This window comes from Dipodomys merriami, unplaced genomic scaffold (genome assembly GCF_024711535.1).
Source record: "Dipodomys merriami isolate MVZ:Mamm:240054 unplaced genomic scaffold, mDipMer1.0.p SCAF_121, whole genome shotgun sequence".
NCBI lineage: Eukaryota > Metazoa > Chordata > Mammalia > Rodentia > Heteromyidae > Dipodomys > Dipodomys merriami.
Window position 1 is genome coordinate 2,821,466 of NW_027202505.1, and position 26,190 is coordinate 2,847,655.

At 41.7% G+C, this 26,190-nt stretch overlaps 1 protein-coding gene across 6 annotated transcripts in view; it reads right to left on the minus strand.

Moving 5' to 3' along the window:
- Positions 1-1,198: 1,198 nt before the first annotated feature.
- The window catches only part of Ccdc30 (coiled-coil domain containing 30), a 103,694-nt gene continuing 78,702 nt past the window's right edge, over positions 1,199-26,190 (minus strand). For 3 of the 6 annotated variants that reach the window (XM_070017168.1, XM_070017169.1, XM_070017166.1), the window contains 7 exons: positions 21,179-21,291; positions 19,107-19,248; positions 16,036-16,172; positions 13,812-13,926; positions 5,115-5,182; positions 1,976-3,945; positions 1,199-1,680 (listed from right to left, as the gene is read on the minus strand). In XM_070017168.1, coding sequence (XP_069873269.1) covers positions 3,750-3,945; positions 5,115-5,182; positions 13,812-13,926; positions 16,036-16,172; positions 19,107-19,248; positions 21,179-21,291 — 771 coding nt within the window. In that variant the 3' untranslated portion in view covers positions 1,199-1,680; positions 1,976-3,749. Of the gene's footprint in view, positions 1,681-1,975; positions 3,946-5,114; positions 5,183-13,811; positions 13,927-16,035; positions 16,173-19,106; positions 19,249-21,178; positions 21,307-26,190 lie in introns of all 6 variants that reach the window. The other 3 variants (XM_070017167.1, XM_070017165.1, XM_070017164.1) reach the window with 1 other exon arrangement.

The following is a 26,190-nucleotide window of genomic DNA, read 5'->3' on the forward strand; positions in this document are numbered from 1 at the left end:
AGCAGCCTGCAGAGGATTCTCCTGCATGGCTTCCTACATAGCTGGGATGACAGGTTTCATTGGACTGGCCTGTGTCCTACATCCTCCCCCATCTCTTTCACTATGCTAGGAAAGACGCGGGAATTTTAATTTCATTTCTGCCCCAGGCTTCCCAGCTAGAGCTGCAAAAATAATTTTTGTGCTTATCACTCCTGGTTTCCAGACAGAGAAATCCAGTTACTTACATATAAATGCCCCAAAGCATACATCTTGTCTGGCATATGCTTGATTCATCTTGTACCATTTACCCCCAGTTACTGTCTATACTGCCTCTCTGATCATCTGGGGCATTGAGATCATTACTCTCTTTAGGACCTTGATACTGTTATGTCAGTATGAAATATTTTTGAGACGTCGCTCGCTGTGGCCCAGGGTGGCCTCCAACTTTTGTTTCTCCAGCTTCAGCTTCCCAAGTGCTGGGACAACAGGTAGGAGCCACACCCCAGCTTCTTCTTGGAGAAGGTAGATTGCTCTTGATAATTCAGGGCCCAGCTGAGCTGTCACCTCTTGAAAGACAACATTACACCTAAGCAGATGTCATCTACTGAGGTCAGTGGTTTTCTTCATACCACGAACCCCATCCAAAATTAGATGGTCTATCTGTACAGCTCATTCCCTGCCATACATACCCTCCTTTCTAACAGCACAGAAACTATAAATTCTTGTTTTGTTCATAGTTATAGCTGCACTGTGTACAACTGAATAGCACATAATGCATATTCAATAAGTGGATACAATGAAGTGACTAAGGTGACCTTGAGCAAGACTCAGAGTTAGGGTATGCATTTGATATAATAGCTATTACTTTTTGGTGTGTGTACCGGTTTGGGGACTTGAACTCAGGGCCTGAGCTGAAAGCTATCACTTTGAGCCACAGTTCCATTTCTGGCCTCTTGGTAGTTTCATAGACTTCCTGCCCTGGCTGGCTTTCAAACATGATCCCCAGCCTCCAGAGTAGCTAGGATTACCAGTGTCCCGTTAATATAATTCTTCCTAGAGGTCCAAGGAAGCAAGAGTTACATGTAAAAAATAATTTAGAGAATTGTATTTGGACTTAACTTTTTTTCTGGTCATTTCTTCTTTAGTTTTCTTCTCTTCAACTGAAGAAGAGGAGAGAAAGGAAAAGGAAGGGAAAAAAGCAGCAGCAGTCACCTTTCAGTATGTTTCACAGTGTTTAAAATTTTTAATTGATACTGTCCAAAGTTGAAGTTGTGTAATAATACATTCATAAACTGCTAGTGAAAATAACTGATAAGTATTATTAAGTAGTTACTAAGTGCTAAGAACTAAATACATTTTCATTTCAGTTGGTCATCACAACCCTATGGAATAGGTACTATTATTTCCATTTTACAGAGAAATTGAGGCTTGAAGTTGGGTGACTTGTCTGTGGCTATGTTGATTCAACCCCTCTTTTTTTCAAGCCCCAGTCTGGGGCTTGATTTCAGGACCTAGATGCTGTCCTTGAGCTTTTTTGCTCAAGCTAGCATTTGATCACTTGAGTGACAGTTCCACTTCTGATATTTTGGGGTAGTTAATTTGAGATAAGAGTCCTGAGGACTTTCCAGGCTGGCTTTGAAATGCAATCTTCAGATCTCAGTCTCCTTCATTGCTAGGATTATAGGCATAAGTCACTGTCACCTGACTTTTTTTTTTTTTTTTTTTTTTTTAATTTTTTTTATTGTAGAGATACTATACAGAGGGTTACAGTTACATGAGTGAGGTAATGAGTACACTTCCACTTCCTCTTGAACATTGTTACCCCCTCCATTGTTTTCCCCCTACCATCCCCTCCCTCCCTCCCTTCCCCAAGGTTCTTTTTTTTTTTTTTTTTTTGATCGTGATTAAGTGATTACTTAATTTCCGGAAATTCACAGTATTGTGGAATAATGATGCTCATTTAAAGTCACAAGTTCATTCTAACTTTCCTGGAGACCTGACTTTTTTTTAAATAGCATTTAAATGCAGAGTCTCATGCTTGCTAGGTAGGTGCTCTACTGCTTGAGTCATACCCTCAGACCTGAAAACTCATTTTTTTTGCTGGTTCTTGGGCTTGAACTCAGGGTCTGGGCCATGTGCCTGAGCCTCTCTGGGTTCAAGGCTAGTATGCTACTTGATCCATAGCACCTCTTGCAGATTTTTCTGGATAGCTTATTGGAGATAAGAGTCTCACAGAGTTTCTTGCCTGGGCCGGCTTTGAACTGCAATCTTCAGATCGAAACCTCCTGAGTAGCTAAGATTATAGGCATGAGCCACTGGCACTGGGGCTGAAAACTAATTTTTATAGTAATATAACAAGTGATATACCAGAACCATATTAATATTTATATCTATTGACCCTATTTTAGATAATCTTGTAAATTTGGCCATAGCCTACTATTAGTGTAATGTAAAAACAGTTTAAGTGCCAATAAATAAGTGAATGGGTAAGTGATTTTTACAATATCAATGTGATAAAATACCATACAGCTACTGAAATATTTTTATGATATAGGTTAATAATCAAAGTGTGAGAATGAATATTCAATATTATAATAACCATTAAAAATATGAATTAGGATACAGAGAAAGGAAGGAATACCTCTGAAATAAATGACTTTCAGACAGTCAGAAATGGTGGTCCATGCCTATAATTCTAGCATTCAGGAGGCTAAAGCAAGAACATCTTCAAGGCTGGCCTGGGCTTACATAGCAAGACCATGTCTCAAACAAACAAAGAATATGGGATTATAGGAGGGTTTTTTTCCCTTTAAGTTAGGCATTGTGAAACATGCCTGTAATCCCAGCACTCAGGAGACAAAAGCAGAAATATTTTGAGTTTGAAGCCAGCCTTAGCTCTATAGCAATACCTCAAAAATAAAAAAATTTCATGTAATTATTCTGTGTGTGTGTGTGTGTGTGTGTGTGTGTGTGTGTGTGTGTGTGTGTGTGTGTGTGTGTGTGTGTGTTACTAGAGCTCAGGGGCTCAAGCTCTTGCTTGGCTTTTTTGCTCAAGACTGCTGCTTTACCATTTGAACTGCACCTCAATTTTTGGCTTTTTGGTAATTCACTGGAGATAAGAGTCTCTTGGAACTGGTACCAATGGCTCACAACTGTAATCCTAGCTATTCAGGAGCCTGAGATCTGAGGATCACACCCCAAAGCCAGCCCAAGCAGGAAAGTATGAGACCTTATCTCCAATTAACCACCAGAAAACCAGAATTGGTGCTGTGGCTCAAAGTGGTAGAGTGCTAGCCCTGAGAGAAAAAGCTCAGGGACAGCGCCCAGGCCCTGAGTTCAAGCCCCACCAAAAAAGAAAAAAAATCTCTTGAATTTCTCTTTCGAGGCTCATTTGAACCACAATCTTTAGAACTAAGCCTCCTGAGTAGCTAGAATTACAGTTATGGGCCACCAGCATCCAACATGATTATACTACTAACTCAAATATAAAGATACCCATGATGCAAGAATATCATAAATGAACACGGTGTGCTCTGTAAAAAGAAATCTAATTAAGTTATGGAACTAAGTCACTCTATTGATCAATACAAAGCATTTGAGTATATCAAACAAACTTGAGAAATACACTTTTTGAAACTGTTTAATGAATTCATCAGCAATTTCAGACTCCTAGTTGATGTCCATTGGGGATCTACTGAATCACTTCTTCATGTCATATTCTACTTTACCTCCAAGATTTATTTTAGTTAGCAGGTCCGCTCAGGAAAGTTTTAGACACCACTGATGTTTTGATCTTCTTCTATGAGGTGAGTTTCTTTGAAAGAATCCACATTTGTGTATCCAGTTTCAGAATTCTGAAAACATGAAAGAGACTCAAGGGTCTTTTGGATTGCCATTGCAACTTCTGACTTCTGTTTTTCAACTTGAAAGTTTTCAACTGACTCTATAAAACCGGCTCCTGAGAAACTGAAAAAGGTCATGTGTGAGTACATTATATTTGCAGTGTTAGGATTTAATCCAGTGTTGGGATTGAATTTAGGCTTTGTGCATGGTAGACAAAAAGTCTGCCTTTTATGCACTGAGCCTTAAGTTAGTTTTAGGTGCCCTGAAACTTAGTATCGCATGCGTCACAAATTATAATTGGTTCCCAATTTATTTTATTTTATTTTTTTAATTTTTTGTCGGTTGTGGGTCTTGAACTCTGGGCCTGGGCACTGTCCCTGAGCTCCTCAGCTCAAGGTGAACACTCTACTACTTGAGCCACAGCCCCACTTCTGGGTTTCTGGTGGTTAATTGGAGATAAAAATCCCATGGACTGGGCTGGGGAGGTAGCTCAGTGGTAGAGTGCTTGCCTTGCATGCCTGAGGCCCTGGGTTTGATTCCTCAGCACCACATAAACAAAAAGAAAAAAGCCAGAAGTGGCGCTGTGGCTCAAGTGGTAGAGCGCTAGCCTTGAGCTGAAGAGCTGAGGGACAGCACCCAGGCCCAGAGTTCAGGCCCCACGACTGGACCCAAAAAAAAAAAAAAAAAATCCCATGGACTTTCTTACCTGGGCTGGCTTGGAACCATGATCCTCAGATCTCAGCCTCCTAAGAAGCTAGGATTACAGGTGTGAGCCACTGGGGCCCCTTGAGGAGATTATATTCTTGGTAGAAATTTAGAATACAGGGAATATGGTATCAGTAGGATTTCTTTTTTTTCTTTTTTTTTTTGGGTCAGGTGTGGGGGCTGAACTCTGGGCCTGGGCGCTGTCCCTCAGCTCTTCAGTTCAAGGCTAGTGCCCTCCCACTTGAGCCACAGCGCCACTTCTGGCTTTTTTTTTTCTGCTTTTGTGGTGCTGAGGAATTGAACCCAGGGCCTCATGCATGCAAGGCAAGCGCTCTACCACTGAGCCACCTTCCCAGCCCAGATTTTAGCGTCAAAGAAAACAAAATAAAGTCATTTTAAACACATGTCCATGGATTCTTTTCCTTAAGTCAGGATTTTGTGGTATGTGCAGGTAAAGGGATTGTAAGGCAAGTAGGCATTGGGAGCAGGTTCAAATATTAAATGTAGAAATATACCAACGTGTTGTGCTTTTTCAAGCCATTCCAATGACTTTCACACATTCTGATGACTATCTTGACTTTACTAACCTGGAGTTTGGTAAAGACAGTATTTTATTGAATGCTTCAAATGTAGGGATATCGCTAATTGTTGTTTCCTGAAAGGAAAGAAAAGATTAATGTAAAATATTATGATAAGCCATCAATCCTAGAAGGTATGATCTGTAGGTATACATACACAGATATATAAAACTAATACCTGGGGGGGGGGGGAGTGTAGTTGAGGAGGTGAGAGGGAAGGGATGGTAGGGGAAAAACAAAGGAGGAGGCAACAATTCTTTTTATTTTTGGGGGGGTCCGGTCATGGGGCCTGAACTCTGGGCCTGGGCACTGTCCCTTAGCTCTTCAGCTCAAGGCTATTGTGCCTGGGCTAGCTTTGAACTGCAATCCTCAGATCTCAGCCTCCTAGTAGCTAGGATTACAAGCCTGAGCCACCGGCACCTGGCTCAGTTTTGCTGTTTTAACTCAACTGTTTTCACTGTTAATTACTATTCATGGTTCTACATAGATTTTGAGATCTTTTACTAATTGAGTAAAAACTAACATGAAAGTTTTGATGGAGATTGCCCTGAATCTGCATATTTCTTTGTACAGTATGGGAATTTTTAGCAACATTAATTCTTCTAGCCATAATTCTTCAGGCAGTAATCTACTTGTGTCACCTCTGTTTCTTCATTAGAGTTTTTCAGTTTACAGATATTTTTCACTTCCCTAGCTAAATTTTTTACTAGTTATTTATTCCTCAGTTTTTCCTGTGTACTTGATTTCTTTTTTTTTTTTTTTTTTTGGTCCGGTTGTGGGGCCTGAACTCTGGGCCTGAGCACTGTCCCTCAGCTCTTCAGCTCAAGGCTAGTGCCCTACCACTTGAGCCACAGCGCCACTTCCGGCTTTTTCTTTTTGCTTATGTGGTGCTGAGGAATCAAACCCAGGGCCGCAGGCATGCAAGGCAAGCGCTCTACCACTGAGCCAACTTCCCAGCCCCTGTACTTGATTTCTTTTTCAGATAATTCATTGCAGATATAAGAAACACTATTGTTTCTGTGCATTGATTATGTATCTTTTTGTTGTTGTTGGTGGTGATAGGGCTTGCACTCTGGGACTGGATGCTGTCCCTCAGCTCTTCAGCTCAAGGCTAGCACTCTACCACTTGAGCCACAGCGCCACTTCTGGCTTTTTCTGTTGATGTGATACTGAGGAATCGAACCCAGGGCCTCATACATGCAAGGCAGGCACTCGACCACTGATTTTGTATCTTGCAACTTGGCTGTATTCTTTTTTTGGTTGGTTGTAGGGCTTGAACTCATAGCCTGGCTTTGTCCCTGAGCCACTTTGTGCTCGAGGCTAGTGCTCTACTATTTGAGTTACAGCACCCCTTCTGGCCTTTTCTGAGAAGTTTATTAGAGATAAGAGTCTCTCTGGGCTGGGGATGTGGCTTAGTGGTAGAGTGCTTGCCTAGTATGCATGAAGCCCCGGGTTCATTTCCTCAGTACCACATAAATAGAAAAAGCTGGAAGTGGCATTGTAGCTCAAGTGGTAGAGTGCTAGCCTTAAGCAAAAGAAGCTTAGGGACAGTGCCCAGGCCCTGAGTCCAAGCCCCAGAACTGGCACACACAGGCACACACACACACAAAAGTGTCACTGACTTTCCTGCTCCAGCTAGCTTCAAACTGCTTTCAGATCTTAGCCTCCCAAGTAGCTAGATTTGTAGGCATGAGCCACCAGCACCTGGTGACTGTATTCTCTTATTAGTTCTCTCTCTATATATTTTGGTCAGTCATGGTGCTTGAACTCTGGGCCTGGGCGCTGTCCCTCAGCTCTTCAGCTCAAGGCTAGCACTCTACTACTTGAGCCACAGTGCCACTTCCGGTTTTCTAGTGATTAACTGGAGATAGAGTCTCATGGACTTTCCTGCCTAGGCTGGCTTTGAACCATGATCCACAGATCTCAGCCTCCTGCACCCTGCATCTAACTGTTCTTTGGTGAAGTATTTAGAGTTTTCTACATGGATGATAAAAAATATTATACTATGTGAAAGCATGACCCCATCTGAAAAATAACTATAAAAGCCAAAAAGGCTTGGGGTGTGGCTGTAGTACAGTACCTGCTTAGTTACTTAGGGGTCCTGAGTTCAAATTCTAGTACTAAAGAAATAAACTAAAAAAGCAAAAGGACTGGGTGTATGGCTCAAGTGATTTAGTATTTTCTTCAAGGGCCTGAGTTCAAATCCTGGTACCACCATAAATAGACAATTTTAAGAGAAAAAGGCATGGCATTGGCCATTATTCAACAGCATCATCTTGAGACCAGAGGCATCCAAAAAGTATACATTTAAAAAATGTGAACTTTAGTTTTCATTAAAAATTCTTTTTAAAAATTTTTTGGGGGGGTCTGGTTGTGGGGCCTGAACTCTGGGCCTGGGCGCTGTCCCTCAGCTTGTCAGCTCGAGGCTAGCACTCTACCACTTGAGCCACAGCATCACTTCTGGCTTTTTTTTCCTGCTTATGTGGTGCTGAGGAATCGAACCCAGGGCCTCAGGCATTCAAGGCAAGCGCTCTACCACTGAGTCACCTTCCCAGCCCTCATTAAAAATTCTTATAAATCCACATCCACATTATCACTGATGGCACAACATTTGAAAGTTTCATTGATGTTATGCTCCAGGTTAGGTAGAACATTCTTTCTAGTTGTTGTTGGTCATGGGTCTTGAACTCTGGACCTGGGTGCTGTACTTCAGCTCTTCAGCTCAAGGCTAGTGCTCTACCACTTGAGCCACAGCACCACTTCCAGTTTTCTGAGTGGTTGTTTTCTTGTTGACCAAGTTCCAAGATGGTTGAAGTTATCACGTGGTGAAGAGAGGAAACAAATATGTGTGTCTTGTATTAAATGTTTGTTTCCTCCTTTTCCTTACATATATTTGGTTAAGTCATATTCTCTGAACATCTATAAAATATTTGGCAGGATGAGTGTATGTTTGAGTCCACCCTGAACTACACAGCAGGCTCCAGCATCCTCGAAGTACATAATGGCCTGCCCTTGGAAGAAAAGAAGAAGAAGAAGAAGAAGAAGAAGAAGAAGAAGAAGAAGAAGAAGAAGAAGAAGGAGAAGGAGAAGGAGAAGGAGAAGGAGAAGGAGAAGGAGAAGGAGAAGGAGAAGGAGAAGGAGAAGGAGAAGGAGAAGGAGAAGAAGGGGAGGAAAGGGAGGAAGGGGAGGAAGGGGAGGAAGGGGAGGAAGGGGAGGAAGGGGAGGAAGGGGAGGAAGGGGAGGAAGAGGAAGAAGAGGAAGAAGAGGAAGAAGAGGAAGAAGAAGAAGAAGAAGAAGAAGAAGAAGAAGAAGAAGAAGAAGAAGAAGAAGAAGAAGAAGAAGAAGAAGAAGAAGAAGAGGAAGAGGAAGAGGAAGAAGAAGAAGAAGAAGAAGAAGAAGAAGAAGAAGAAGAAGAAGAAGAGGAAGAGGAAGAGGAAGAGGAAGAAGAGGAAGAGGAAGAAGAGGAAGAGGAAGAGGAAGAAGAGGAAGAGGAAGAAGAGGAAGAAGAAGAAGAAGAAGAAGAAGAAGAAGAAGAAGAAGAAGAAGAAGAAGAAGAAGAAGAAGAGGAAGAGGAAGAAGAGGAAGAAGAAGAAGAAGAAGAAAAGAAGAAGAAGAAGAAGAAGAAGAAGAAGAGGAAGAGGAAGAAGAGGAAGAAGAGGAAGAAAAGAAGAAGAAGAAGAAGAGGAAGAAGAAGAAGAAGAGGGAGGAGGAGGAGGAGGAGGAGGAGGAGGAGGAGGAGGAGGAGGAGGAAGAGGAAGAGGAAGAGGAAGAAGAAAGAAGAAGAGGAAGAGGAAGAGGAAGAGGAAGAGGAAGAGGAAGAAGAAGAAGAAGAAGAAGAAGAAGAAGAAGAAGAAGAAGAAGAAGAAGAAGAAGAAGAAGAAGAAGAAGAAGAAGAAGAAGAAGAGGAGGAGGAGGAGGAGGAGGAGGAGGAGGAGGAGGAGGAGGAAACTGTATGTGCTTGGAGAAAACAGCTATCATTACTAAGTACCAACAGTTTACCAAAGAAATTTATGTGCATGATTCTCCTTATCTCTAACAACCATTGTTAAAAACTATTTTGTAGCCGGGCACTGGGGCTCACACCTGTAATCCTACCTACTCAGGAGGCTGAGATTTTAGGATTGTGGTTCAAAGCCAGCCCAAGCAGGAAAGTCTGTGAGACTCTTATCTCTAATAAACCACCAGAAAACCAGAAGTGGCACTGTGGCTCAAATGGTATAGTACTCTCCTTGAGCTGAAGAACTTAGGGATAGTGTCCAGACTCAGAGTTTAAGCCCCACAACCAAAACCAAAACTATTTTGTAATAAGTTTAAGGAGATATAGTTTAAGTAACACATAAACTACCCATTTTAAGTTCACATACAATGGCTTTAGGGCATTGGTAGAATTGTATAACTGTCATCCTAGTCAATTTTAGAACACTGTCATTATATCTTATAACTCCACACCCTTTAACTACATTAACTTACCCTCAAACCACAGCCCAGGAAAAACAATAATTTACTTTCTGCATCTACAGAGTAGTCTACGCTAGACAGTTTCTATCAATAGAATCATACACAGTCTTTTGTTACTGGCTTCTTGCACTTGATATAATATATAGTGCCAGTCCTGAGGTTTGAACTCAGGGACTGAGCACTGTATATGAGCTTTTGTGCTCAAGACTAGTGTTCTACCACTTGAGCCACAGCTCCACTTCTGACTTTTTGGTGGTTATTTGGAGATAAGAGTCTCAGGGACTTTCCTGTCCTGACTAGTTTTGAACCATATTCCTCAGATTTCAGCCTCCTGAGTAACTAGAATTAGAGGTAAGAGCCATTGGCAACTGGTTTCAATTGGTATATATATATATATACATATATATATTATCATCCATGCCTCAGCTAAATCAATACTTCATTCTTTTTTATGATAAAATCATAATTCCATTTCTGTAGTCTCTATCTATCTAAATTCATTAGTTGTAGACATTTGGGTTGCTTATTCCTCTTGGCTACTGTTACTTATGTTGTTATGAACATTTCACTTTTTATGTGAAGTAACCATCTTTTAAAAGTCATTACTTCAGGGCTGGGAAGGTGGCTCAGTGGTAGAGCGCTTGCCTTGCATGCCTGAGGCCTTGGGTTCGATTCCTTAGCACCACATAAGCAAAAAGAAAAAAGCCGAAGTGGTGCTGTGGCTCAAGTGGTAGAGTGCTAGCCTTGAGCTGAAGAGCTGAGGGACAGCACCCAGGCCCAGAGTTCAGGCCCCACGACTGGACCGCTCCCTCCCCCCAAAAAAGTCATTACTTCATTTTTCAGAAAAGACAATTGGCCTTCATACAGCTGATAAAATGCTGAGATAGAATTTGACACATAGGATAAAATGAGAAAAATCTATCAAGGACATCAAGTCATAATATTTTTTGTTGGTTATGAAGCTTGAACTCAGGGCCTGGGTGCTGGCCCTGAGCTTTTTCATTCAAGGCTAGCACTCTACTGTTTGAGCCATAGCATCACTTCTGGTTTTCTGGTGATTATTTAGAGATAAGGGTCTCACAGACTTTCCTTCCTGGGATGGCTTTGAACTGTGATCCTCAGATCTCAGCCTCCTGCATCACTAGGATTACAGGCATGAGCCACGGGTATCCAGCAGCCAAGTCAAATTTTAAGTGGGAAGAATTCAGAAACAAGTCTGTGAAAGAGACATTATTTAAGTTGAGTTTTAAGGGACAGTAGGAGTGAGCTAAGAGAAATTCTAGGGGAAGGAAGAATTGGGAGAGGCCCTGTCCCTGAGCTCTTTTGCTCAAGGATAGCACTCTACCATTTTGAGCCACAGGCACTGTGGTTAACTGGAGCACAGATTTTTCTGTCTGAACTGCCTTGAACTGCGAGCCTCAAATCTCAACCTACTAGCCCCTGAGCATCTGGCATGAGCCACCAATGCCAGGCCACATTTTTTTCTAAACCCTACTCTGACTGCAGATTATAAGATTGAATTGGAGGATCTTTTTTCCTTTCTTTTTTTTTTTTTTTTTGCCAGTCATGGGGCCTGAACTCTGGGCCTGGGCACTGTCCCTCAGCTATTCAGCTCAAGGCTAGTGTTCTACCACTTGAGCCTCAGCTCCACTTCCGGCTTTTTCTGCTTATGTGGTGCTGAGGAATCGAACCCAGGGCCTCATGCATGCAAGGCGAGCACTCTACCCTGAGCCACCTTCCCAGCCCTGAATTGGAGGATCTTTAAGATTCTAAATTTAGTTTGGGAGTCTGGTGCTGGTGGCTTATGCTTGTAATCTTAGTTAACCATGGGGCAGAGATCTGAGGATCATTGTTCAAAGCCAGCTATGCAAGAAAGTCTGTGAGATTCCTATTTCCAATTAGCCACCAAATGAAAGCTAGAAGTAGAGCTATGGCTCAAGTGATAGAGTGCTAACCTTGAGCAAAATAAGCCTCAGAGACAGCCCCAGGCCCTGGGTTCAAGCCCTAGGAACAGCAAAAAAAAAAATGGAGTTGTTTATCTCAATAAGTTTTAAGATGTTACAAGTTATGTATTTTTTCTAGTTTTTTTTAAAAGACAGAATCTTACTATGTAGACCAAGTTGGCCTCAAACTGTCAATACTCCTGCCTCTAAATTCTAAGCATACATCACCATATCCAGCTAGTTAGTATTTGTGACATGCAGAATTCTGAGTTTGATATACTACAGTTGTGATTAGTATGACATTTCTTATCTTCATTTGAAGGTAACATTGTGGATCTCGTAGCTATTGGTCCTAGCATATACTCCATTAAGTCTTCTACTAAAGCTTGTGATTCTATGGAACTTATGTATGTGTGGGCTGGGAAGGTGGCTCAGTGGTGGAGCACTTGCCTTGCATGCATGAGGCCCTGGGTTTGACTCCTCAGAAAAAAGAAAAAAGCCGAAAGTGGCGCTGTGGCTCAAGTGGTAGAGCTCTAGCCTTGAGCTGAAGAGCTGAGGGACAGCACCCAGGCCCAGAGTTCAGGCCCCATGACTGGACCACTCCCCCCCCCGCTCCCCAAAAAACTAACTTATATATGTGTGTTTGTCCTCTGTTGGAATGAAAGCGTATAGACACAGGGAGTCTCCTTTGTATTTCTAGGTGCTAGGCTAGTTCTTGGGATCAATGTTTGCCAAATGAATGATTGAGTAAATGGGTGGATGGTGAATGATTAGACAGTGAAGAACTATGCCTCAATCAGAAAGAATGACATTGTGCCATTTGCTAGGAAATGAAAAGACTTGGAAAAAATTATATTAAGTGAAGTAAGCCAGGCCCAAAGAGACATAGGTCCCATGGTTTCCCTTATTTGCAATAACTAGTATATGTCTGAGACAAGCAGAAATGGTCAGATAAGTTGATGTTAGGCAAAATGAACCCCAAGATAAGGACTCAATGGTTTTTCTTTCTTGCTATTGTTTCTAACATATTTATAAGATGATTTCTTTGTTGCTTTGTATGTCCCTCCCCCACGGTCTAACCCCTGTTTTCACTGTATTTGATGTCGGTGTAATTTGGGGAGGGGAAGGGAAAAAACAAATTGTTTAAATAGGAATACAGGTGGACCCATTGCAACAATGAGCTGTATTAAGACCTTATGTTGAACTTTGGTGGGGGGCAGGGGACGAGGGAGATGGGAGGGCAGGGATGGGAAGGGGAAACAAAGGAGGAGGCAACAATGCTTGATAAAAAATGTACTCATTACCTTGCTCGTGTAATTGTAACCCCTCTGTATGGTATTTTCACACACAAAAAAAACAATATAGTAACCCAAAAATAACAAAAAAAGAACAGTTGTAGTTCATACAAAGTTGAACTATTAGAAAACAGGTCATATAATCTGGCAGTTCTACTTTTGATGAAATCTGCAAAGCAACTTGTATATCATGGAAATAATTACCTTTCTGAGAACAAACTAGAAGCAGGCCTTACAAGCAATAGTGTCTGACAGGGAGGATCTACTGTAAGGTGTCTATGGATGGAATACCCTGCAGGTGACACAGACCAGGCAAGGAAGAAGCAGCCTTTACCCTGCATTCAGAACATAATTCTGCTTACTGAAGCCCCTCTTTCTGACTTGCTCACCAGCCAGACTCTGGACCTTGTTTGAACCTGTACTATTTTCTGCATCTCCCTGTACTTGGCTACCTGTCTGAATGTTTGGAATATAATTGTTCTTCTCTGACTCAGATGCTCTCTTTAGTTTTGACTCATTAGCAGACTAGACTAGCTTCTCTTTGCTTCTCTGAACTTCAAATTTGCTGAGGCTTTCTTTCCAAATGGGGCTTGAATGACATGTCATAAACAGGATTGTTGAGACTGAGGCATATATGTGAAAATGTTTAACAGCCATTCATTGTTTATTGAGTACCTATCCACAGGTACAGTGATGTACGAGCTATATAGTTCTTGTCCACCTGGGTGTCACGGATGAGTTAATGAGATAGAGAAGAAAAAAGGCAATGACAACAGAGTGGGCTAAGAAGCTTGGAGGCACAAATTGTGTTGGGATCACACAGCAGGGGAGTGATTAATAAAAGCTGACCCAGAGAAGTACAAAGCAGGGGCATACTCCATCTCATTGCAAGGCTGAGAGCAGGGCTACAGCTACATGGAAATAAACAGAAAAGAGAGCATGGCAAATTTAGCAAGTCAGCTTCAGATTAGCTGAGATCTGAGGATCATGGTTAGATGTACCTATCTTACCTCTCCTCTACGAATCTGGATGTTCCTTATAATACGCTCTAAGAGGCCAACTTGCTGCATTAGCCGGAGACAATTTTCCTGCAGTTGCTTATTTTCTTTATCCAGGAAAAATGCCCTAAGAATAGAATAAGTGAGAAGTGTAACTAAATACACATGCATGCTAAATACACACTCCACTGAGGCCCACACTCCAATAATTAGACATTTCTGTACCATTATTAAAAACCCTAAGCCTTGTCCAATTTCCTACTAACTCTGGGTCTTAAGAAAACTGCTTAACTGGGCCAGGCACCAGTGGCTCACACTTGTAATCCTCGCTACTCAGGAGGCTGAGATCTGAGGATCATGATTCAAAGCCAGCCCAGGCAGGAAAGTCCGTGAGACTCTTGTCTACAATTAACCACCAGAAAACTGGAAGTGGTGCTGTGGCTCAAGTGATAGAGTGCTGGCCTTGAGCTGAAGAGCTGAGGGATAGTGCCCAGGCCCAGAGTTCAAGCCCCACAATCGACAAAAAAACAGAAACAAAAACCCCCCAAAAAACCTTGTGATATAAGCACTGTTATAAAGCCTGTTTTATAGTTGAAGATACAGGCTCATAGAGGAGGAAGTAACATGTTCAAGAACATAAATAATTCTGTGAGTTAGCCACTGGTGGTTCATGCATGTAAGCAGAACTACTTAGGAGGCTGAGATCTAAGAATTGTGGTAGCCTATAAAACTCTTATCTCCAATTAACCAGCAAAACGTGGGAAGCAGAGGTATGGCTAAAGTTGTAGAACACCAGCCTGGAGGAGGAGTTCAAGCCCCAGAGTTCAAGTGCGCGCGCACGCACACGCACGCACGCACGCACACACGCACGCACGCACGCACGCACACAGAGCTTCTGCTTCTTAGCCACCAGGCCTCCCAACCATGATGGGCTGAAATATCGGAAAACAATGAGCCCAAATGAATTTCCTTCGCCTTGAAAAATGAACATAAAAATAGAAATTTATAAAACTGCTATGCCAAACCAGATCTTTTAAGATTTCTGAGCCTGTTTTTTTTCTACTTCTTCTTGGTACTGAAGGTTGAACCAGGGCTTCATGAAGGCTAGACAAGAACTCTACTCTGAACCCCAGACCCATCCCTAAGCTTTAGTTCTTAACCACCTATTCAAGGCCACAGTTTATTTGGAAGGTATGACATTAATTTGGATAAGGGATTTGTGTTTGAGTTCTGGTCCTGCCACAAAACTGTCAACTGCTAATTATACTAATTGTATGATCCTGAGCAAATTACAGATCTGAACCTTAGATTCCTCATCCACAAAGTGACCATCAGAAACTATGACACCATTTGAGAAAGGCAGTGTTTGATGTGGGATATATAAAAAAGGAAAAGTAAACAGCAAGTGAAAAAGAGAGACTTTCTAGGTATGGCCAGAGGAGAATGTGTCCAGAGTAGCCAACAGGTATCACATTGTGGTCTGGGACTAGGTTGCTGAGATGACGTGCTACTTGGCCACTAACCAGACTGAGTCAGTGGTCAGCTTCCCTATTCTTTTTGGATCTTTGGCTTCCTTACCCATAAACTAAGGCTAGTCATAGTTGCTACCTCTTGAGGCTGGTGTCAGGATGAAATGAATAGAGAGAACAGCCCACAATGGTGCCTAGTACTTAAGTGCTCAAATAATGTTGGTCCTTATCCTCATTGTTGGTGACGCTATCTGTTAACATCAACCTAGTCTCTTTGTCCTTATTCTCTTCTAGGAAACGTCAGTTATAATCAAAGTTTCATATGGAACAAAGACTGCTCAGTATCTAAATTCTTATCTGCTTTGAATGCTTCTCTTTAAAAATTAACGTAATGAAATCCTGCGGGGGTCTCATGAATGTAAGCGACGTCTGTGAACTTTATTCTTGGTCTACGTTGATTCCTCAGATAGCAAATGATGAAGTGGGGTGATAACACGTAGAGGAAGTGACTGGCCAGATAGAATGTGCACAGCTGGGGCCTTAGCGAGGAAACAGGGCTACGACAGAGATTATCTGCATGGCTTGCTGCCTCCCTCCAATGCCACCTTTCACCACTTGCATGATCTTCATGAAACCACAGATAGCAAGAACAGCAGCCATAAAGACAGACCACAGATCAAAAGGACAGACTCTGGAACCATTTTTTTGTGGACAGAGAAGCATCCTTTTGGTGGAGTTCATTGGCTCCCAGGCAGGACTGCACCTACTTGTTCTGGGTTGAAGAGATTATGGATTTGTTGCTGAGGATCAGTTCTTCTTGATTTGTGACTTGTTCCAGGAGCTTCCTTTTTTCTAGAAGCAGAGTATCATTCTGGGCCATGATCTGGCCCTGGAATGCCTTTTCCTAGGAAATGACACAAAAAGAGAACGAATTATACACTTAGGACCCTCAGCTTATTTCTAAACTCTTACAGTAATATTCTTTACTCTCACTTTCATGTCCTCTAATCTGTTTGCACCTTTTATGGACACTGTAATTCTTTATGAATGCCCAGATTTGTTGCACTGTGACATTAAAAGCTCTCACACTACTGGGCACCAGTGGCTCACACCTGTTATCCTAGCTACTCAGGAAGCTGATATCTAAGTGTTGTGGTTCAAAACCATCCTGGGCAGGAAAGTCCATGAGACTCATCTCCAATTAACCACCAGAAAGCCAGAAATGGCGCTGTGGCTCAAAGTGGTAGAGCACTAGCCTTGAGCAAAAGAGCGCAGGGACAATGCCCAGGCCCTGAGTTCAAGCCCCATGACTGACAAAGCAACAACACAACAACAACAATAAGCTCTCACATCAGTCTTTTCTAGGTTTAGCATTACTAATTCTGCTAATATTTTATTTTGTGAACTCTACATTCACCAGTTAATATCTTTCTCTCTCCTCTTTCCTCTCTCTCTATATATATATCAAGGAGAAAAAAGATCTATGAAAACTTTATCTGTACCATCTTAGCGAAGCTATGTTTTAATCCTCATAAAAGCCTGGTATGTGAAGTGGAAATTGTTTTGTTTTGTTTTTTCCTTTTTGCAGAGGAGGAAATATACAGAGACTTGTCTAAGAACACAAGACTATGTCTCAGGGCTAGAATTTGAATCCAAGTTGGCTAATTGAAAAGCCCAGAAACCTTTCAGTGTCAGCAAGCAAAAACATCAAATCTCTTCCTTAGCGTCTGGATATTTTCAGTCTTCAGTATATTTCCTAGAGATCTGTGATGCTTTCAGTCAATGCACTGGTTTCCTTGGGCTGGTGTATAAATTACTACAAAGTGATTTGAAACAACAGAAACATAGTTCTAGGAGCTAGAAATCTAAAATGAAGCAGTTGTCAAGATTAGTTTTTTTCCCCCGTGGGGGCTCAGGAGGAGGTTTTACCCCTCTTTTGACATTGAAGAATTGAACCCAGGGTCTTATGTACATTCAGCAAGTACTCCCCTGCTGAGCTATTTCCTCAGAGGGAGATTCTGTTCCAAGCCTGTCTTGTAGTGCTTCGTGGTTGCCAGCTATCCTCATATCCCGTAGCTTTACTTCATCATTCTAATCTCTGCCTCCATCAGCACAAAGTATTCTTCCTTGTGTTTGTCTGTGTCTTCGTCTCTTTTTATAAAGACACCAGGATGTCCTTGTTTTAAATAATTCCATCTGCAAAGATCCTATTTCCAAACAAAGCCACATTTTGAGGTGCTGGGTGAACATGAATTTTGGGGGATATAGAAGAAAGGAAATGTACTTACTAAAAGCAAGAGATTGATCTTGCACGTAAGCCTAGAGGCAAACGATAGGTGATACAAGAAAGAATTGGTAGTGCAAAGATAGATTGATATTCCTAGTGGACCTATGAACCAGGCTGCTATTTTTTTCTGTATACTTGTCTGGTGCTTAAACATCCAAGCTGGATCTGACTACTTAGAAGGTTGATAAATCCAATTTATTTTCCTCTCTCACTAGAGTTTAGAATATCCAGAGGTTTTTGTTTGTTTGTTTTGATGCTAGTACTGGGGTTTGAATCCAGGTCTCACAATCTTGCATGGCCTTCTTGCTTTTAGTAAGTGTTCTACTACTTGAGCCGTGCCTTCAGTCTAACATTTTACTGGTCCATTGAAGAATGCAATCTTGGTGAGTAATCTGTCACTGTCTTTAAATATCTTACTGTGTGTAGTCTAGACTTCTAGACCTGCAATCCCATGATAGTGGGTGGAATGTCTGCCATTATATTCATCTACTGGCAGCCTTGGCATATAGAGAGGGGAAATAAGACAATTCTTAGGTGTAAAGCATGAGTATTTTAGGAGAGAGGACAATTTTCAAAATTCTGTGAGGGCTAGAAATCCCATCAAGGAGGAATATTATAAAGTTGTCCTCCATCATAATTTACATAATTTTAGGATATTAAGACCATTCTGTTACAAGGTTCCATTCATTGGTCCCATTTCATTTTTATACATATATCAGTGATTCACAAGAGCAGTAAGACAAACAAAGATATCAGGGAAAAAGAGTCAGAATTGGTGCTAGGCACTGGTGGCCCACACCTGTAATCCTAACTACTAAGGATGCTGAGATCTGAGGATCAGGGTTCAAAGCCAGCCCAGGCGGGAATGTCCACTCTTATCTCCAGTAAACCACCAGAAAACTTGAAGTGGCGCTGTGGCTCAAGTGGTAGAGCGCTTGCCTTGGGTTGAAGAGCTCAGGGGCAGCGCCCAGGCTGAGAATTGGCAAAGAATTAAGGATTACCTGTTGACTTAGCCATTTAAAAACTAACAAGCACCTGCCTAGAAAACACAAAGCTCTGAGTTCACACCGTAGTACTGACCAAAAAGAAAAAACTCCTACCCTTTTGAGCAAGTATTTAAGGACAATAAGACAAAGAAAGAAATAAAGGCCTTCCAATTTGGACTATACAGTGAGTTTGAGGCCAGCTCGAGCTAAAGACCCTGATTTAGAAACTAAAAACAAACAATACATAAAAATGGACACTGGCGTTTGAGGCAGAATGAGAGCCACATAAAGCAGGAATGGGCTACTGAGGGTGGTTTGGAAGCCTCCGCTGAGGAGTGTTGAACACGGTCGTGTTCATTCGAAAGCAAGATGTAAATTGGCAGTGCAGACTTTTGTAAGTGTCCAGTTTGGGTTAGGAACTCTATATATCTTATACTCTGTTTGGTGGGCTTAATGAACTCCTCACATTAAATGACAGAAATGGAAACAAGGGCTATGGAGAGCCAAAGATAATGAGTGGGCTTTCTCCACCAGCACCAACAGTGCCCTTTTATATTTTTCTCACCATTTCAATCTTTTGCTGCAGTTTTCCAGTTTCATCTTCAAGTTGTTTAATTTTCCTGTTTCGTATTTCTACTTCATGAGTGTAATGATCCTTCACCTTTCGAAGCCTTGCTCTGTGGTGGTTTTGCTTCTCATTGTTGTTTCTACAAAAGTAAATCTGAGTTATCCTGAGGTCTGAACACAGTTGAAATCAATTTTACCTCCTTCACATGCACCTTTCCATGGCTCTCTAACTAGGGTGATGGGCCTGGCACTGAATGTGGGCACCTGTCCTACTTCACATCTTCCTTGCTCTATGTGGGAGGTGAACCAAAGATCACAGAACAACAGCACTACTCCTCCCCATGGAGTCAAGTTACTGGCTGGCCCTGGTTTCAACTGATGGTAGTGGTCCTCTTTTAACATCTGAGTTCAATTTAGGAAAATCTTTGACTTCTGGTCCCCAACATCTAAATCCTGAGTCCTGCTCCACTGATTAGGTCATTAATCTAAAATTCCCTACTTCCTAAGTACACTTTTTTTTTTTTTTTGCCAGTCCTGAGGCTTGAATTCAGGGCCTGAACACCATCCCTGAACTTCTGTTGCTCAAGGTTAGCATTCTACTGCTTGAGCCACAGCACTACGACTGGATTTTTCTGTTTATGTGGCACTGAGGAATTGAACCCAGGGCTTCATGCATGTAAGACAAACACTCTACCCCTAAGCCACATTCCCAGCCCTAGGAACACTTTTGAACAGTGATATAACCCTGGATATATCTTCAATGTAACTTAAATCTTGTCTCATTTCCAGATCAGTGGGATTATATTGAGTATGGACTTTTAATGCCAATTCTATATAGGGACTCCATGGCCTCAGAAGTCTTGTTCTGATTCTGACACAAATCGATTACTGTCCATAAACACATAAAAAGATGCCTAACATCATTAACCATTAAGAAATACAAAGGAAGGGAAACCAGAGAGAAGGTTTTTCTTTGAAGGGACAAAATGCTATAAAATAGGTTGGGTGATGAATGAATAACTAAAAGTCATATGATTGTTCACTTTTTTGTTTTTATTTTTTGTGCTGATATGGGGTTTGAAGAATGAGCACGTTGCCAGGCTTAGGTGTGTGTGTGTGTGTGTGTGTGTGTGTGTGTGTGTGAGAGAGAGAGAGAGAGAGAGAGGGGGGGAGAGGGAGAGAGAAACAGAGACAGAGACAGAGACACAGAGAAAGGGTTTTTAATGCAGAATTCCTAGTCTAGGAATATTAACTGAAATGAAGAGAAAGAGTGGTCCAAGATGAGGACTGAATGTGAGGGAGACATAGGCTGAAGGCTGTGAGAAAGGTTTATTTGGAGAAAAACAAGCTACACTCGAGCAGAGCTCAACAGAAGCTTAAATTCCTTCTCCCTCCCTCTTGGGAAGAAACTAGGCCCCACATCTTCCTAGGAAAAGCCTTGTGGATGGAACTTCTAGAAAGGTTGCTTCAGTGAACATCTCATTGCTTCAACTGGGGCTGGCCCAGTCAGGAACAGTTGCTTTACAGACTTTTCTCTTCTTTCTTTCTTTCTTTCTTTCTTTCTTTCTTTCTTTCTTTCTTTCTTTCTTTCTTTCTTTCTTTCTTTCTTTCTTTCTTTCTTTCCTCTTTCTTTCTTTCTTTCTTTCTTTCTTTCTTTCTTTCTTTCTTTCTTTCTTTCTTTCTTTCTTTCTTTTTCTCCCCCTTCCTTTCTTTCTCTCTCCCTTCCTTCCTTCCTTCCTTCCTTCCTTCCTTCCTTCCTTCCTTCCTTCCTTTCTTTCTTTCTTTCTTTCTTTCTCTTTCTCTCTTTTTTGCTTTCTCTCTCTCTCTTTTTCATTTTTTGTTGGTCTTGGGGTTTGAACTCAGGGCCTGGGCACTGTTCCTGAGCCCCTCTGTGCTTAGGGCTGGCGTTCTACCACTTGAGCCACAGTGCTACTTCTGGCTTTTTCTGTGTATGTGGTACTAAAGAATCTAAACTTGGGGCTTCATGTATGCAAGGCAAGCACTTTACCATTGAGCCACATTCCCAGCCCTCTCAGACTTTTCTTCCAAAGAGAACTGGTGTCACTTTACCTTACATGCTCACCAAGTTGCTCAAAAAACCTCCCAAGTGCTTCCCAGAGGGCTTCCTTCTCCTGCTGTGACTCAGTCAGCCTCTCTGACAGTAACAGGTTGCTCTTGACAGTCTGAAAAATACATACCTTTAAACAAGAAAACACTGCACTGATAAAAGGTATGATGTTGGAGGAATGTGAATTGGCAGAGTTGTTCTGCCAATTGAAAAATGCTTACAGTCATCTCAGCTGCTGAGATCACAGCATCACTTGTTGAGTTCCTGGAAGCCAGCCGCTGCTTGGTGCGGCTTTTCCTCTTGGTTTTCCTATATGACTTGTGTGTATTATTTATTTATTTATTTATTTGTTTATTTATTTATTTATTTTGCTGGTTGTGGGGCCTGAACTCTGGGCCTGGGCGCTGTCCCTCAGCTCTTCAGCTCAAGGCTAGTGCTCTACCACTTGAGCCATAGTGCCACTTCTGGCTTTTTCTGCTTATGTGATGCTGAGGAATCGAGCCCAGGACCTCATGCATACAAGACAAGAACTCTACCACTGAGCTACCTTCCCAGCCCCTTCCTATATGACTTGTAAATATCCAATTTGCTATGTTAAAACCCATTCAGGTTGAAGTGTTGTGATATTATATAATTTCTGGCTTTTTTCCTAGGGTTTTTTTCCTAGGGTTTTTGGTTTTTGTTTTTGTCAGTCTTGGGGCTTGAACTCTGGGCCTGGGCGCTGTCCCTCAGCTCTTCAGCTCAAGGCGAGCGCTCTACCACTTGAGCTACAGTGCCACTTCCGGTTTTCTGGTGGTTTTTATTAGAGATAGGAGTCTCACGGTCTTTCCTGCCCGGGCTGGCTTTGAACCGCGATCCTCAGATCTCAGCCTCCTGAGTAGCTAGGATTACAGGCGTGAGCCACCAGCGCCCGGCCTTGAATTTTTTTTAAAGAGGATGCTCATATGACGTCCATGGATACAGCATTGCTTGCTTATTGGTGGGGACTAATTCACACATGTCTGAAGTCAAAGACGTAGAAGTAGTGGTGTCAGAATAGAGGAATAAAGAGGTAGCTTGTTTTTTTCACAAGTACATAAACAATTTTCTCTTGATCTAGCCTTGTCTAATAAAGTATTTGGTTCTAGAAGTAACTGTAGTAACTAGAAATTCACAGTTAGGAATCTGACCTAAGGATTAGATTTGAAAATTCAGGTTGAATCTCTGTTATCCAAAATGCTTAAGGCCAGAAATATTTCAGATTTAGAATTTCAGATTTGGGGATGTTTGTATTTATAGGATGAGGAATCTAGAGAAGGAGAGCCAAGTCCATTCATTTATGCCTCTTATACATCATATTCACATAGCCTGAAAGTAATTTTATACAATATTTTTAGTGCCCCATGTGTGGTGTCATGTCAGTATCCAAAAAGTTTGTTTTTTTTTTTTTTTTTTTTTTTTGAGATTGGAATGGGCTGTCACTATGTTTCCCAGACTGTTGTGGAACTCCTGAACTCAAGCAATCCTCCTGCCTCAGCTTCCTGTATAGCATAGGACGTACAGATATGCGCCATCAGGCCTAGCGCCAAAATTTCCAGATTTAAGAGTTCAGATTAGTAGCATTTGACTTGTAATTTGGTTTTATTCCTACTCCTTAGTAACTCATGGCAAGAGAGTTTATTAAATTATCAACTTCTAGTTACCTAAAGTGAAGTACTTTGGGATACCATATAACTAATATTAATGTTCTGGTTTTGATATGAAGGGTCTCCCAAAAGGTGCATGTGTCTTTGGGAGGGTAAGGGAGGCACAGAAATGGAGGGTCAAAAGGGTGAACTAATGCAACAGTGGCTCTCACTAGACACTCTGAACTATATAACTTGTGGGTGGGGATGGGAGGGAAAAACTGGGAGAGATGGAGGCAAAGAGTGACATTGTCCAAAAGGCACATATGTTGGTTGCCAGCTTGTAGCCTTTTAGGGAGTGACTAAGTCTGAAGATTCTGGCCCAATCAGTGGATTAATCCCTTGGTGGATGTATAATAAGACAGCATTTTGGGGGAGGGGCCTAGTTGGAGCAAGCAGATCACGAGGAGTTTGTGCTGGAAAGATATACTGTGTACCGGACCCCTTCTTCTGTCTGTCTTTGTCTGTCCTGCTTCTGGCTGCTGTGAGATGAGCGGCTTTACCCCACCATTCACTTCCTGCCATGCTGCTCTGCCCCACTTGGAGTGTGAAAGCAATGGAGCTGACCATGAACTGCAATGACGCAAACTAGGAGCCAAAATAAGTCTTTCCCCAAGTTTTCTGTCACAGTGAAGAAGACTAACAAAACTAAAGATGTTACAATGGAATTGAGAGCCACAGGGGCTATGGAGAGAGCTAGTCACTGATGATCATGTTAATTTGCTTAACAAGAAAATACCCAACTGGGGGATTTAACTACTGGAACAAGACATTGCCAGAGAGCTTCCATGAGTGCCTTAAAATAACTTTTCTTATAGTCAGACAATATAACAACAACAACAACAACAAAACCCAGGTTCCAGATTTTTAGATTTACAGCACAGATTGATTTGATTGCCTTTCCAGGTCTATTATGTGAAAAATAGGGCTTGGGAAATGGATAGCAAAACTCAATTTGGAACAAAGGATTCTGATAGGACCTTCAATTTCAATGAGCTGATGCCAGAATAAACAGTCCTTTCTCTGTTGTCTACAGAGATACAACCAAACCTGTGCTTTAAGATATGTATGGAGCTGGGCACCAGTTCCTCACACCTGTAATCCTAGTTACTCAGGAGGCTGAGACCTAAGGATCACAGTTCAAAACCAGCCTGGGCAGGAAGGTCCATGGGAGTCTTATCTCCAATAAACCACGAGAAAAACCAGAAGTGGCACTGTGGCTCAAATAGTAGAGCGCTAGCCTTGAGCTGAAAAGCTGAGGGACAGTGCCCAGGCCCAGAATTGCCCCACAACTGACAAAAAAAAAATCTGTATGGACTTCACTTAAGGCAGATACCTTGTAAGCAGATGCCCACTGTCTCCTTACACCACTTCTCCATCATCACTCCTTCTCACACCTCCAGTCAGACCAGCACAGGTAGGAAGAGGGAGTTGAGAATAAAGCCTAAGGGACTGCCATATTAAAACAAGAGCAGGATTTTGCCAACTTTAATTGGCAGACTCCCAAGGAACATGTGTGGGAATGTCTTTGTTGGAAGTTAAAGTTGGGAAGAAGGCAAAACACGTAATAGGTCAAGTTTATTGATATCAATGAATGTGTGAACCTGAACCTCTTTTTGCTTGATTGCTTTAATGAAACTTGGGACAATACCCAACGGTGTTAAATGGCATGAAAATGCCATACTTTTTTTTCAGTTTTTAAATTTCTTTAAGTAATTATATAAATTTCACAGTATTGTGGTACAGTGATACTTAGGTAAAGTCACCAACACATTTTACACTTCACAATGCAAATTGTCATTATCTTGATCTACAAAGCTTATGAACCCTACAGACTTTATCAATAAGACTTTCTTCTGAATTGGGTGATTTGTACATTTCTTTCCTTTTGCTTAGCCTCAGCTGTTTCCTCTTTCTCTCTCATTCCTCCCTCCCATCGCCACCCTTGAGTTGCTTAGTTCATTACTTTCATCAATGTCCAGTGCAGCTGATTGGCCACTCTGCTGTATTTTTTATGTATACACCATATATGGAGTCAAGAGCATAGTCATCTAGAAACTATATAACAAATTAAGATGAGGTCCTTTGTTTCTTTGTCATATCTAAGATGTCATACTTTTTTTTTCCATAAGGGAGAGGAAGAAAACTGAAGTCTTAAGCAGACAGGAAATTTGGAGTGAATTTGTCATGGATGACTTGGTGACTTTCCTCATAACTAAGGGGTTCCAGAAGAACACAGTGGCCACTTTATCACAGTTTTATACTGGTAAGGCAGCACTAGATTACTTAAGATGCTCTTAGTGCTAACATGCTGCGAAGGAGGGCTTAGGTGCCAACTCTGGCACAGCTCCCTGATTTTAATAGAGCTGATGGATTACAGAATGTCAGAGGTCAAATGGCAGTACTCAAATCTTAGATAAGAAGTGGGCATTGATACTAATTACTAATTACTAACAGTTAATAGGGCCAGGAATATAGTCAAATAGTTCAATGCTAGCAGTCTGTTTGTGGTTAACTGTCCACAATGATAGATGGGCAGCCAACAGATTCTGAGTTGTATATTGTTTTGTTTGTTTTTTGAGACAAGGTCTCACTATAGACCAGGCTAGTCTATAACTAATGATCTTTGGGATCAGTTTCCTAAGTGTTAGGATTGTACAGGTATAGCATCAGGCTGGAATTAAGTTATGTTTTAAAATAAATGAACAAACAAACAAATAAATGTTCGTGGTTCTGGTGAACAGAACTTGTCTTTGGTGATATGGGTAAAGAGTAATGGCCTTTTCTTGATCTGTCCCTAAATCTGAGGTAGTTCATAGACCCAGAGCCCTTTGAATGTTGGGAATGCCAAGTGACATCTGTACCACTGTTACAGTATGTGGTTCTCCTTTATACTTCCCACAAGAGATCTATAGATTGTGTGTGTGTATATGTGTGTGTGTGTGTGTGTGTGTGTGTGTGTGTGTGTGTGTGTGTGTGTGTGTGTGTGTACTCAGGGCTTGAACTCAGGGCCTGGGCACTCCCTGGGGCTTTTTTTCCCCCAAATCTTGTGTCCTATCATTTGAGCTACAGCTCCACTTTAGGCTTTTTCCTTGTTAATTGGAGGTAAGAGTCTCATGGACTTTCCCACCTAGCCTAACTGGAACCATGATCCTCAGAATCTAGCCTCCTGGATAGTTAGGATTTCAGGCATAAGCAACCACAGTAAAAATAAGTAAAATATGATCTTCAGCAATTCAGTGGTTTAGCATACATTTTACAGTAGGCCTAGTGGTTTTGTAAATCTCTCCCATATTTTTTCCCTACTGTCACAACAGACTGTCTGGAATAGGTCCTCATTGGCTTTTGGA